This window comes from Epinephelus fuscoguttatus, linkage group LG19 (genome assembly GCF_011397635.1).
Source record: "Epinephelus fuscoguttatus linkage group LG19, E.fuscoguttatus.final_Chr_v1".
Classification (NCBI taxonomy): Eukaryota; Metazoa; Chordata; class Actinopteri; order Perciformes; family Serranidae; genus Epinephelus; species Epinephelus fuscoguttatus.
Window position 1 is genome coordinate 9,551,633 of NC_064770.1, and position 12,777 is coordinate 9,564,409.

Consider the following 12,777-nt stretch of genomic DNA (forward strand, 5'->3'; position numbering starts at 1 on the left):
AGCCTAGAGCTGTCAAATAAATAGTCTGCTGGAGTGAAAGTATAAAGTAACAGAAAATGAAGTTACTTAAGTACAAGTTTTACGTGAGTTTGTAGTGTAAAGTTGTAGGTAAGTACACACTTGAGTAAATTTAGCAGCCAAATACAATCATGCCAACAGTTCATGACAGTTAACACCTCTACAGATGTGTACAGTTCAAAGCTTTTCATTTGAAGGCAGAATAATGAAACGTGTTCTCTTGCTGTGATTGGCTGGATGGACGTCGCTCGTGGCTGCTGCCAACTTTGGGAACGAGGCGGCTCGCGGGCGCTGCTCCACCCCCAGGTGTCGCGGGCTGGTTTAAATAGCGTGGAAGGAGGAAGACCGACATCATCATCGTCATCAGTTAGTTCACCTGACATGATATTCTCATTTCCCTGGAGTTGAGCCTCCATCTGCACTGAGGGCTGAAGCACTGCACAGTGAGTATAAAGACAGTTTTATGTATTTATATATATATATATATATATATATATATATATATATATATGTATAATTTTCTATAAATAGCTTTATTACTGGAAACAGGTAGAGGCTGGTGTTACTTCAATGCAAGGAATTACAAATGCTATTAATATTTTCTTATAGGTGAAAATTAAAGAAAAACTAAGGAGACTCGGAGTCATATTTCTGTCACTCTAAGTGCAATATGTGTTAATATTTGTTGTTGAAGAGCTAATAGAGATGATAAACAGATACACTGAATTAAGTGTAATTCAAAACCAACAGACAGCTGCATTATCCTGAATCTCTTCAAGGTCTTTTATAAAGATTAAAAAAAGATCCAGGATGGTATTGTAATCATTATTGTGGTTTGATGACACTCACTGAAAGCATTCATTTTCTTAGTCAACATGACAAAACTCTTCATTAGAGATGCTGGATATTGATTCCTGCCCACATACCTGCTCTGTTTTGCGTGTGTGCCGGCAGCCACACATGGATGCACCTATGACATGTCACCATTTTGGTGTAAACGGTAAGCTTGGCTGGACACATGAGTTGCACCTTATAAGGTAGTATGCCTGCTAAGTCCTTAGCATCCCTCTTTGGGCTACCAAAGCTACCAGGAGCAAAGGGGTTAGCCAAACATGGGCATTCCAGCATGGCAGCTCAGTTGTTTGATTATAGGGGTTATCTGTGTGCTGCTTTTCATGTTTTATTGCCTGCTGTTCAATGGGAGGTCAAAGCAGCCTTGTGACCCACATGAAGAGGCACTGACAAGGATAAGTGAGTAAGTACTGTAGCTCATTGCAAACCTAGGGAAATGTACCGCGGCTGTTATCTGCAGTAACCTGTCACTAAAACCAAATGGAAATGAGTGTCAGTCGAATACAAAGGCAGCAATTTGAGTCATAGAAAATATGAGCTGATGTGTTTTGTTGATGCTCGTTTCTGTGTGATGATTCCAGCTGTGTGGTTGTTTAAATATCTGCAGAGCTACTGAAGAGATTATGACTGATGAGTTTTCCTCTGCTTGATGCTACACTTATTTTGCTCTTTGCACAAAATTACGTGGATGTTGAATTACAATATGATGACAGGAGTTTGGAGTTATTTGCTTACTGTGTGTTTTCATTTTTGAGTGTTAAATTCTTCATAGATAATAACTTAAAACATTTTTTCCTTCAAATTTTCTCTTTGGTTGTTGCTTAGTTAGGCATAAATATTAAATATTCCAAAAAATACTTAAATTATGAAATCAAAGGTCAATTTTATTACTAAATGTTACTTTTTACAGTCTGTTTCTTTGGCACTTTAGGCCCTCAAGACTTTTCTTGGTTGACTTTGTTTATGAGTTAATAACTTGGGCAAGGCATGTTTATTTGTATATAACATTTCAAACACAAGGCAATTCAAAGTGTTTTACAATAAGTGTACAAAGGCATAAACATATAAAACAAGCAGAACAAAATAAGACAATTTATAGAAGAAAGTATAAAATGACTTAAAGAAAACAGCAGAATTACAGTAGACATTTTTAACCTTCATTTATTCAGGCAGATTTTACTGAGAGGAAGCTTCTATTTTGCTTCACACTCACATAGTTACACACACACACACACACACACACACACACACACACACCTGAAAGCTTCCCAGTACAGCCACAGTCTGATCTGCTGGACACCGAGCAGCTCCTGGAGCAGCTGGGGTTAAGGGCCTTGCTCAAGGGCACCTAAGAGATGATAATGAAGAACTGGCATGCACTGCTTTTTCACTTTCCCAACCCAGGTGCAGCGATTGATCCGAAAACCTCCCAGTACTAAACTCACTTTGTGCCAAGGAACCCTAAACTGATAAACATTAGGTCATCACATTAGGACTCATATTTGATAAAATTTTATTTAAGTAATGTCCATCTGAAAAAATGTTGGTGGGTAAATAGGCTATGATTAAGACCAGAATCTATAGTTGTCAACTAGAGCTGGATCAAGTGGTCGATTACTTGGTCAACAAAAAATGGCAACTGGCATGTGTTTAGATAACTGAATAATCATTTTTGTGATTATTTAAGTATAAAAAGGTTGCTGGTTTCATGTTTTGTACGACAATGTGATGCTTTTCTTTGTCATTCACAACAATAACCTGAATAGCTTTGGATATTTGGACTGTTAGTCAGTTAAAACATACCATTTGTAGACATGACCTTGGGGTTGGGGAAATTACAGCAGGCATGTTACACTGTTTTCTGACAGCTAGCCTGGCTCTGTCCATTTTGCTTACCAGCATCTCTTAAGATCACTAATTAACATGTTATATCCATATTTGTTTTAATTTTACAAAACCATAGTGTAAAAGTCAACAATTGCAATTTGTGGTTTTATGGGGGCAGGAGGGTTATGTCAACTATTTCTTGGCTGAGAGCAATGCAGTGCTGGAGTCTTGTTGACGCTCCTGCTGCCCCTGTTCTTGCAGCCTTATTGATGGAGGACTGTGTTTTAACAAATGAACCCAGTGTGTTTTACTTCACATTTTCACTGTTTGATTTCTGCCGTCTTCTATGTTAGCAGGCCAGAGGTTACACTGAGGTCAGAAGACAATCCGACTCCCATCTACCCACCAGAGGCTGGCCCAGTCGTCAGTGACGATCCAGACGTCAGCTCGACCATCTCTGAATCACCAGCAATCGACTCTGATTCTGTCACTGCCACCGCCTGCACACCTCAGATCGATTCAACCACAAATAGTGATACTTCCAACATGGCTGACGCGGCGACCGACGACAGCAAGTTCCTCTTCTCTGATAATGACTTTCGAAACAGCGGGATTGCACAAGCCGATTGGGCGGCCAAGAAGATGGTGTGGATACCATCAGAGAGGGAGGGGTTTGAGGCAGCCAGCTTAAAGGAGGAGAAGGGTGATGAGGTAATGTATGCACTGATGATGTCACAACAGATTCTCTGCTGTCTCAGTATGCTGCTGTAGTCACATTTCTTAATACTTTATTGGTCTATATATTCAACAACAGTAAAAGTGTACTTTATACAAAACTCTCGTCACTTAATGCCAACGTAAAGAGACTGCACAGAGCTGCTTGACATCAATACATTTGAGTTTGTAAGCTATATTATGGAAAAATTCTGGTCTTGACAGACCACACACTGTGCTTCTGGCTGCAGGTGGTGGTGCAGCTTTCCAACGGTCAGAAGGTGACAGTGAACAAAGACGACATCCAGAAGATGAACCCACCCAAGTTCAGCAAGGTGGAGGACATGGCCGCCCTCACCTTCCTCAATGAAGCCTCCGTCCTCCAAAACCTGCGGGAGAGATACTTCTCCAGTCTGATCTATGTGAGCAACACACACGAACACACGCATATTTATTGTCATTTTCAGAAATAAATAGAGTTATGAAGACACAAGCACAATATAAAACATGGCATTGCAACATGCCAATAAAATCACTCATCAGGGAAAGAAAAATAATATAAGTACAGTAATAACTATAATAATGATAAATGACCACAACAGAAAATTAAAGCTACATGGCCTAAATTACACCTAAAAGTAATCTAATTCTACAAGGAGTATAATCAAAGTATCATCCAGTTGCTTCTACAATGTCAGATACCCTGTAGATGTTATGTCATTGTTCTCCAGAAAACTGGAGAAGATGCAGCTCACATTTGTGCAGTTTTTCAGAACATTGCATCACCTGACAACAAATATTTGTCTAGGTTTTTTCTCTGAAATTATTGTGTGTTTAAAGTGAATTGTTTAAGAGGAAGAAGAAGAACTAACCTAAAGCCGTCAAGAAATTTAAAATGTATACTTATTGAAAAAGACAACCATAAACCTACTAAATTTTATAAATAAATAAGTGTTTACCCTTTTATTATCCAAACATGAACTTGGCAATCAAATACTGTGCTGCTCTCATAAATTTAACGTTAGAAGACGACTTTGTGTTCTCCCCTCAGACAGAAAGAAACTACTTGAGCCAAGGTGAGCAGGTGACCACAGACCACAGGGAACACGTTGCTGTTTACTCTCCTATAAAGCCCATTGAGGTTCACACTAACTCCACGTTCAGGTGTAGAAGTCCTTGTTTAGGGACTGTGCGCAGACACTCGCTCACTACATAGACTCAGGATGTACTGGGAGGATCAACAGCTTATGTTTTTATTTTTTCAGTCGGTCTTACAAAGTCTAATAAGGTACGGGATGTAAAATTAAAATCCATGCTGATGCATCTAATACAGACTGCCATGAAGATCACTGGAAGTTCAGAGCTCCAGTCCCTCCAGTCCATATATGAGCAGACAGTATCTGAGCAGCCAAAAAAATGCTCATACACTGAACTCTGAATATGATCTATGACCCTCAGGAAGATGATACAGAGTCCCACAGTGTAAAGTGGATAAACGATTCATCATAGCAACCTAAATTTAACTTCTACAGAAGCTGTATGTTTTTTGCAATTTAAATTTCAACCAATAATGTGATGATTTTTGTACAATATTATAGTTTGAGAGGCTGTGCAGTATGCCACTGTGGTGCATTGTCTAATATGTGTATATACACATGGCTTCAAGTTTTAAATATATGATTTTTTTCTTACATTGCTATTATCAGTTAATACGCTAATTATTTTCTCAATTGGTCTTTTAATTGTTTTAGTCAGAGAATGTCATAAAATAGTGGAAATCAATCACCAAAGCCTAAGGTGGCATTTTAAAATTGCTTGTTTTCCAAAGTCCCATGTAATACAAATAAACACACAATTAGGATGATGCAATTAGTAATGTTTGACCTAAATTCTTAATCAAAAAACCCCTTTGTCAAAATGAATAAATAAAATGTTTCAGCTTCACTGTGAACCCTGGATGAGCTCATTTAAACTTACTGTAAAAGTGTTTCACAGAAAACATAAATGTCTGCATCTCTGAGCCATAAGGACATCTGAAAATTTACATAACACTTTATCTGAAATGTCTGAAAGGATGTCTTGAAGTCTAGATTAATTTTTGTCAGTTACTGCCCTCAGTGAGGGAAACTAACTCAGAATATTTACCCAAGTACTGTTTTAAGGTGCTTAGCTTGAGTATTTTAATTTTGCACTACTTTATTGTATTTATTAATCCACCACTATCATCTGACAGCTGGAGTTACTTTACAGAGTAAGATTTTACAAACAAAACATGATCAGTTTATAAAACATGATGCTATCCTATAGATTAAACTGTATATCAAATATTTAAAATGTGCTCCAACTCCACTACTACTACTACATTAAAATGCTGTAAATATTTTTGTTATTTTACTTCAAGTAACATTTTGAGTGGACTTTATTTTTTTATTTATTTATTTATTTATTTTTTATTTATTATTTATTTTTACAGAGTGATATTGTTAGTTTGACCAAAGTAAAAGATATGAGTACTTCTTCCACTTCTGACTGTCCAAACTGACTAACTGTCCCTTCGTAAAACCCTAACCAACTTTCTGAGCTTTTGCTGGTGTGTCCCTCATGTTCAGAAACCACACTCCACCTTTATGTACAATCAGCCTCTCTGTGGCATTTAGTGTTATTTTCTGTCTTCATTTGCTTGTGAGCTGTGAAGCTCTTTGTGATGCTCTCCCTGTAAAGTTGCTACCTGTATATGAATGTAGGCTTACTTATTTATTTACCCATTAGGGCAGAAAAAATCTCTGTAAACACTAATATCCCTATGAAAAAAAAATCCTGAATTAAATAAATGGGCAATAAATATATCAATAAATAAATAGATGTATTTTGTAAAGGATGTTTTTTAGAAGACTATGAATTTCATGTCATATTACCAGTGGGGACTGGTTTATTTTCATCAATGCCACGCTGATATCACAGCTCTTTTTTTTTTCCATTTGTGCATGAATATCTCACAGATTTACAACAAAGCAACAGCACAAGAATTAGCAAGAGAGCACCAAGGGTCTGAGATCAGACCCCTGGTGCTGGGTCTTACACTGGCTGTCTAATCCTGGACCACCCAACTCCCTAGATCAGCAAACTTTCTGTTGCTGCTGTTACACAGGTTGGACCCAGCTCTGCCACTGTGGTTTGCTCGCTTAAATGAATCTAGAGACACGGCTATAGACTATATTTCTCCAGGAGAAATCAGGGAATCTGTTAAGCAGGGTATATTTAACAACATTAGCAAGTCAGATAGAAAGATCACTGTAAAATTCCCAAGTTGCTCTGATGTGGTGATTTCCTCTCCCTCCCCCTTAAGACATACTCAGGTCTGTTCTGTGTGGTGGTGAACCCCTACAAGATGCTGCCCATCTATTCTGAGAAGATCATTGAGATGTATAAGGGCAAGAAACGTCATGAGGTGCCACCTCACATCTACTCCATCACAGACAACGCCTACAGGAACATGTTGCAAGGTAAGTGTGTGTGTGTATGTGTTTCTGACAACCTGAAAAAAAATGCGTTTTGTACGATCCTGTAGCAGTATGTGTAAAGACGGGTGACAAAATAAAGACCAACAAAAAGTGTCTTAATAAATTGTTGGACCATGCGCCACCAGAACAGCTTCAGTGCATCTTGGCATTGATTCAAGTCTCTTAACTCTGCTAGGTGTTTTGGTGTTTGTGGTGAATTGCACTTTTAAATTACATGTCACATTCATCCATTCATACACTGGCGAGGCTGCCATACAAGGCATCACCTGCAACTCAGTTTTAAACATTTACACGCACTCTTTGGGGTTTCAGTATCTTGCCAAAGAATGCTTCAACATGTGGACAGGAGAAGCCAGGGATCAAGTTAGTGGACAACATGCTCTACTGCCTGAGCCACAGCTACATTCGAGCACTGTCCAACAAGTTGGTCAAAAATCTCCCATAGATGTTCAATTGGGTTTAGATCTGGTGGCTGTGAAAGCCATAGCATATGGTTCAAATCATTTTCATACTTGTCAAACTACCAGTGATCCCTTGTACCCTATGGACGTGGGCATTGTCATCCTTGAAGAGACCACTCCCATTAGGACAGAAACGTTTCATCATAGGATAAAGGTGATCACTCAGAACAACTTTGTGTTGATTTGCAGTGACCCTTCCCTCTGAGGGAAATTTCAGCTGATAAGTGGACCAAAGGCATGCCAGCAAAATGCACCCCCACAGCATAACAGAGCAATCCGCTCACTGTAGGGGTCAAGTATTCATTGTGTTATTCCATCTGCATCTTAATCTTCCTATTTAAACACGAGCCAGATAAGCAGTCTTTGTGACTGAAGCTGCTGCTATCCTTGCCCCCTACAAAACAATACTTAGATCTTTTTCTTTTGCCATCTTGATACAAAATCATAATCAGCTGGGCCTACTCAGCATTTTATGCCATAGAGTATGATTGCAGTATGACAGTTAATTGCTTAATTAGCCGCAACAACATAGCTGGTAATGTTTTCACTTTGTGAGTCTGTGTGTGTGTGTGTGTGTCTGTGTGTGTGTCATCAAGGCAAAATGTGTTCAGTAAACACTGTCTGTCTGTCCGTCTGTCTGTCTGTCCGTCTGTGATTCCATTGCAATGGTGTGAGTCTGAGTTATGTTTCTCCACTCATCCACTCATGTTTCCTTTAATTTGACACCCATCTGTATATATATATGTATATATATGTGTGTGTATATATATGTATATATATATATATATATATACATATATATATGAGTGTGTGTGTGTGTGTGTGTGTGTGTGTGTGTGTGTGTGTATATATACACATATATATATATATATATGTGTGTGTGTACACTGTTTAGAGGGGAAAAGGCCACGTTTAAAGATGCTGATTTATAGCACTATAAGCCTCAAAATGTTTCAAAGCCCAATGTGTTAAAATACAGGAGTTTTACATTTGTTTTCTCAATAATACTTTTATATTCTACACACATACATACACACACACGCACACACATACAATTACCAAATGAAACTTACAAAATAACAGTTGGTGGCAGCGAAGAGCTCTGACTGAAGCCTCAGAGCGTGCCGTCTGGTCTCCGGATGGTCCACCACTGACCTCAGACCAACTTAGTACTTTCCATTCAGCCCTAGAATGGCCATACATGGAGCAGGGGAGACAAGATTACAGCGATGGAGCCCTGCATCCACCTGCTATTTTTAGATGATATGAGTGATGGAGGCTAATCTCCCTCGAACAAGATTTCAGAGCTGTTTGCTCTCGTGTCCGAGTCAAGCGGCACCGCCTTCAGAGTTCATGTTTGGTGTGTTCAGCTTGGCTTCAACTAATGAGTTCAGCTCAGTCAACATTTCACATTATTTCCCCCTTTTAACATCCCTCCCTCTCTCTGTCTCTCTCTCTCTGCAGACCGTGAGGATCAGTCTATTCTCTGCACGTGAGTCAAAACATACAATACTTAACCATTTTCCATCACACTGCTCGCACACACACACATACACACACACACAGATCCGTTTCCATCACTTAAGGGGAATTGAGACTTACTTTCATCCTTAACCAGGTGTTAACCCTATAATTTACATGGCGGGGACTTGCATTTTGTCCCCAGTAAGGAGGCGAGTACCAACAATGTGCCTGTGTGTATATACTTATGTTTGGATTTGTGTAAGGCTGCAACTAACACTTAAAATCATTAACTATCAAGTAGTAATTTGCAGGGCTAAGTGATGAAAGATAGAAGAAATCAAATATCACATGATATTTTTTACCAACTACCCTGATATTGATACTGAGACAATATTGTAGGGTTGCCTTTTGGTGCGTTCACTATACATTTACACAATGAGATTTTTGATAAATCATCTTCAGTAATGTGGGTAAATGCAAGTAATATAACAGCTAGAACAGTCTGGTATGCTCAGAAAATGACTTCACTTTACTATATGCAGCCTTTAAAAGCAGGAAAAGACAACACTTGCTATCCAGAATCTAATACAATGTCTAGTCTCATAGTATCGATATAGTATTGATATATTGCCCAGCCCTAGTTATTCGTCATCCTCTCTCCATAGCGTCCTAAAACCTGGAAATGAGTTAACATTTTTGCACTCCTGGTTCCTTCATCTCAAGTCAGTGGGTCCTTTGAATGGGTTTTTGGTTAGATGCTGGAAATAAAGTCTGTGGTTAACGCAAGCTTTAGAGACACATGAATTCTGAAGCCTTTATGTGTCGTAAAAAAGCGGCTGCTAACAAGTAGCTAAATGAGACTACAACACTATACAACATTGTTGTGGAAGGGATGTTAAATCATGCCACTGTAGTGTAGATCATCATTAGCTTTTTGCTTATGGCGATTGCATTTGGACTTCAAAAATCATTAAAATGGTGTTCATTTTAGCTTGGACAAAATGTGTAACTGCGATAAATGTTTGTTTGCCATAGACCTTTTGTCTGCAGTAATCCAAGATCCAATGGAAAAATCTCATAGGCTTTTTGACGTGGGAACCAGGACGACGACGACTTTTGCGTCAGCCTACAGAAAAACATCATCCTTGGAGCGCTCTATTTTCAACTGTTTCTCAGCCCTCCCATCAGCCTTCTATTATAAACTCTCCCTTTCTCTCTCTCCTTCTCCTTCATCATCCTCTCATGTTTCACCCCTCTCTCCATGACCTCACCTCTGTCACCCAGAGGTGAGTCTGGAGCAGGGAAGACAGAAAACACCAAGAAGGTGATTCAGTACCTGGCTGTCGTCGCCTCCTCGCACAAGGGCAAGAAGGATGTGAATCCTGTGAGTAGAAATGTCTTCAGAAACTTGATCAAGATGTTTTAAGATTATGAAAAATGAATCTACATAGCAGCCAAATAACAATTTAATGAAACAATTGATGTGATAAAACATAACAATGAGTTTCAAGAACAAAATATACAATGAGGGAACCACAAGGGTAGGCTTACTTATCATGTCTCATTGTGAGACATGTCACAAAGAAGAAAGTCAAATCCTTTATTTAAGTTAACAAGTAATAATAACACAAGATAAAAATACTCCTTAAAAAGAAAATTATGTATATGGCCACTATGTAGATCATTCTATTATAATACATCATAATTTATTATTTGATTATATTTTATATGCAACATTTTCTGAGTAGAAGCAGCTTAAAATGGAAATACTCAAGCAAAGCACAAGTAACCTTGAATTTTAATTACAGCACTTGAGTGAATATACTCAGTTACTTTACCAGAAATAATCTGAACTGAAGCGCTCATTGGCTCCATGATGAATTTCTTCAATTTAATATGATTTTTGCATTTTGTGATGTTCAGTTTTAGCTTGAAGCTCCTCTACTTTAAGTAACTTTAACCACTAAAAGTTAACTATCATCTGAAAAGCTGAGTGTATGCACTGTAGATATTACTGTGCACTTATATTTAGTTCTTTGACAACATATTAAATCACATACGCTACTGTACATGACAGGATTCAGTTGCTGCAGCTGTGGTGAAGGTGAGGACAGATTATTGTTATATACTGCTGTGCTGCTACTGGAGCTTTCTACAACTCTGACTGATGACTAAAAAAATCATAAAACAGCGGAGACATCAGTACAACTTGTGCTGTCAAATAAGTCTTGTCTTGTCATGTCTTTCCCACGGATTCTCCATGACACTGATTGAAAATTATGGCCGTGTATAATCCAGTGAGGAACTTTCTGTGGTCTGTCTAGCCAAGATTTATCAATGCTTGACCTCTGGCCCTGCTGCTTTGCTGCGTTTCGAGCTGTCACGTGGGGAGCCAATTTTGGGAAAAATGCTAAATCTAGCAGCTTTTAAACGAAGACAAAATGTTGTTTGTGTTTCTAACCAGTTTGTGTTCCTGTTGTCTCCTCAGCAACAGCAGCCAGGATCTCTCGCCTACGTGAGTATAAAATCTCACACTCACACACACACACACACACACACACACACACATTTACACAGTAAGCAGTAGAAGCTGTACTTAATGTGAAACAGTAAATTTGCAACTTGGTTTTTATTCCATTCAAGGTATCGGCTGTCATGTGTATGCTCACGGTTAAAGACACATTATGAAAGATACAAGGATATAATGGTTAGACAGTGGAAGAGGAAGTATTCAGATGTTTTGCTTAAGTAAAAGTTGCAATACTACGGTCTAAATACTCTGTTGCAAGAAGAGCATTGCATTTAAAATCTTAGGTAAAAGTACAAAAGTATTAGCAACAACATATATTTAAAGTACCAAAGTAAAAGTACTCATGATGCAGAATAGTCCATTTCAGAATAATATTGGATTCTAAGTATTGATGCAAATACATGTTCATCACAATAATATTGCAGTTGCACATTTAGGCAATTTTAATTACTTCATGTACTGCTGGGTCATGATTGAAACTGATTTATACTTTTTTGATAATCTGCAAAGTAACTGAAGCTGTCAAATAAATGCAGTGCAGTAAAAAGTACAATACTTGTCTCTATGTCATCGAGTAGAGGTATAAAGTAGCACAAAATGAAAATGCTCAAGTAAAGTACCTCAAAATTGTATGTCAGTATAGAACTTGAGTAAATATGTGTAGTTACCTTGCTGTGTATGGATATGTAACCTTGTTCTGGGCTGCAGGGAGAGCTAGAGAAGCAGCTGCTGCAGGCTAATCCCATCCTGGAGGCTTTTGGAAACGCCAAAACCATCAAGAATGACAACTCTTCACGATTTGTACGTTTTTAATCAGTTTGTGAGGCAAAACTCAACAACCATTTTGACTTTCAGTTCTCTCAGTGATTAATGGTGTGATGTAGCTGTTGTCTCCTCTGTCCACAGGGCAAGTTCATCAAGCTCAACTTTGATGTGACCGGTTTTTTAGTTGGGGCCAATATCGACACCTGTATCCTTTTTTTCAAATGAAGTGCCGTTTTACTTGAAACATTAACTGAAACTAGACATGGTTATCTACTTAACCCTCTCCTGCCTGGATCAGATCTGCTGGAGAAGTCTAGATGTATTCGCCAGGCCAACACTGAGAGAGCCTTTCACATATTCTACTACATGGTGGCAGGAGCCAAAGACAAGATGAAGGGTGAGCAACTACATTATGAGTGAGAAATGAAAACATTATACTGCAGTTATTGTAAGATTTAGACGGTTTAAAGAGTCGATATGACATGTCATTAAAATTGGGTCATTTTGTCTATTGGTGTGTCTGGTTATTTTGTTCCTAGACTCACAAGTCAGTCTTTAGACGCTCTGCTTAACTAACGACTGATGACTTTCTCCCTGATTTTGTGTTTAGATGGGCGGATACAAT

The 12,777-nt window shown here is 38.5% G+C and overlaps 1 protein-coding gene across 2 annotated transcripts in view; it reads left to right on the forward strand.

The window, feature by feature from the left end:
• Positions 1 to 364: 364 nt before the first annotated feature.
• Positions 365 to 12,777, forward strand: part of LOC125879541 (myosin-11-like) — a 35,498-nt gene continuing 23,085 nt past the window's right edge. The window contains exons 1-11 of one of the 2 annotated variants that reach the window (XM_049561482.1): positions 365 to 461; positions 3,051 to 3,408; positions 3,663 to 3,833; positions 6,758 to 6,914; positions 8,858 to 8,885; positions 10,142 to 10,241; positions 10,935 to 10,961; positions 11,346 to 11,372; positions 12,096 to 12,188; positions 12,294 to 12,357; positions 12,451 to 12,549. In XM_049561482.1, coding sequence (XP_049417439.1) covers positions 3,244 to 3,408; positions 3,663 to 3,833; positions 6,758 to 6,914; positions 8,858 to 8,885; positions 10,142 to 10,241; positions 10,935 to 10,961; positions 11,346 to 11,372; positions 12,096 to 12,188; positions 12,294 to 12,357; positions 12,451 to 12,549 — 931 coding nt within the window. In that variant the 5' untranslated portion in view covers positions 365 to 461; positions 3,051 to 3,243. The remainder of the gene's footprint in view (positions 462 to 3,050; positions 3,409 to 3,662; positions 3,834 to 6,757; positions 6,915 to 8,857; positions 8,886 to 10,141; positions 10,242 to 10,934; positions 10,962 to 11,345; positions 11,373 to 12,095; positions 12,189 to 12,293; positions 12,358 to 12,450; positions 12,550 to 12,777) is intronic. The other variant, XM_049561483.1, reaches the window with a different exon arrangement.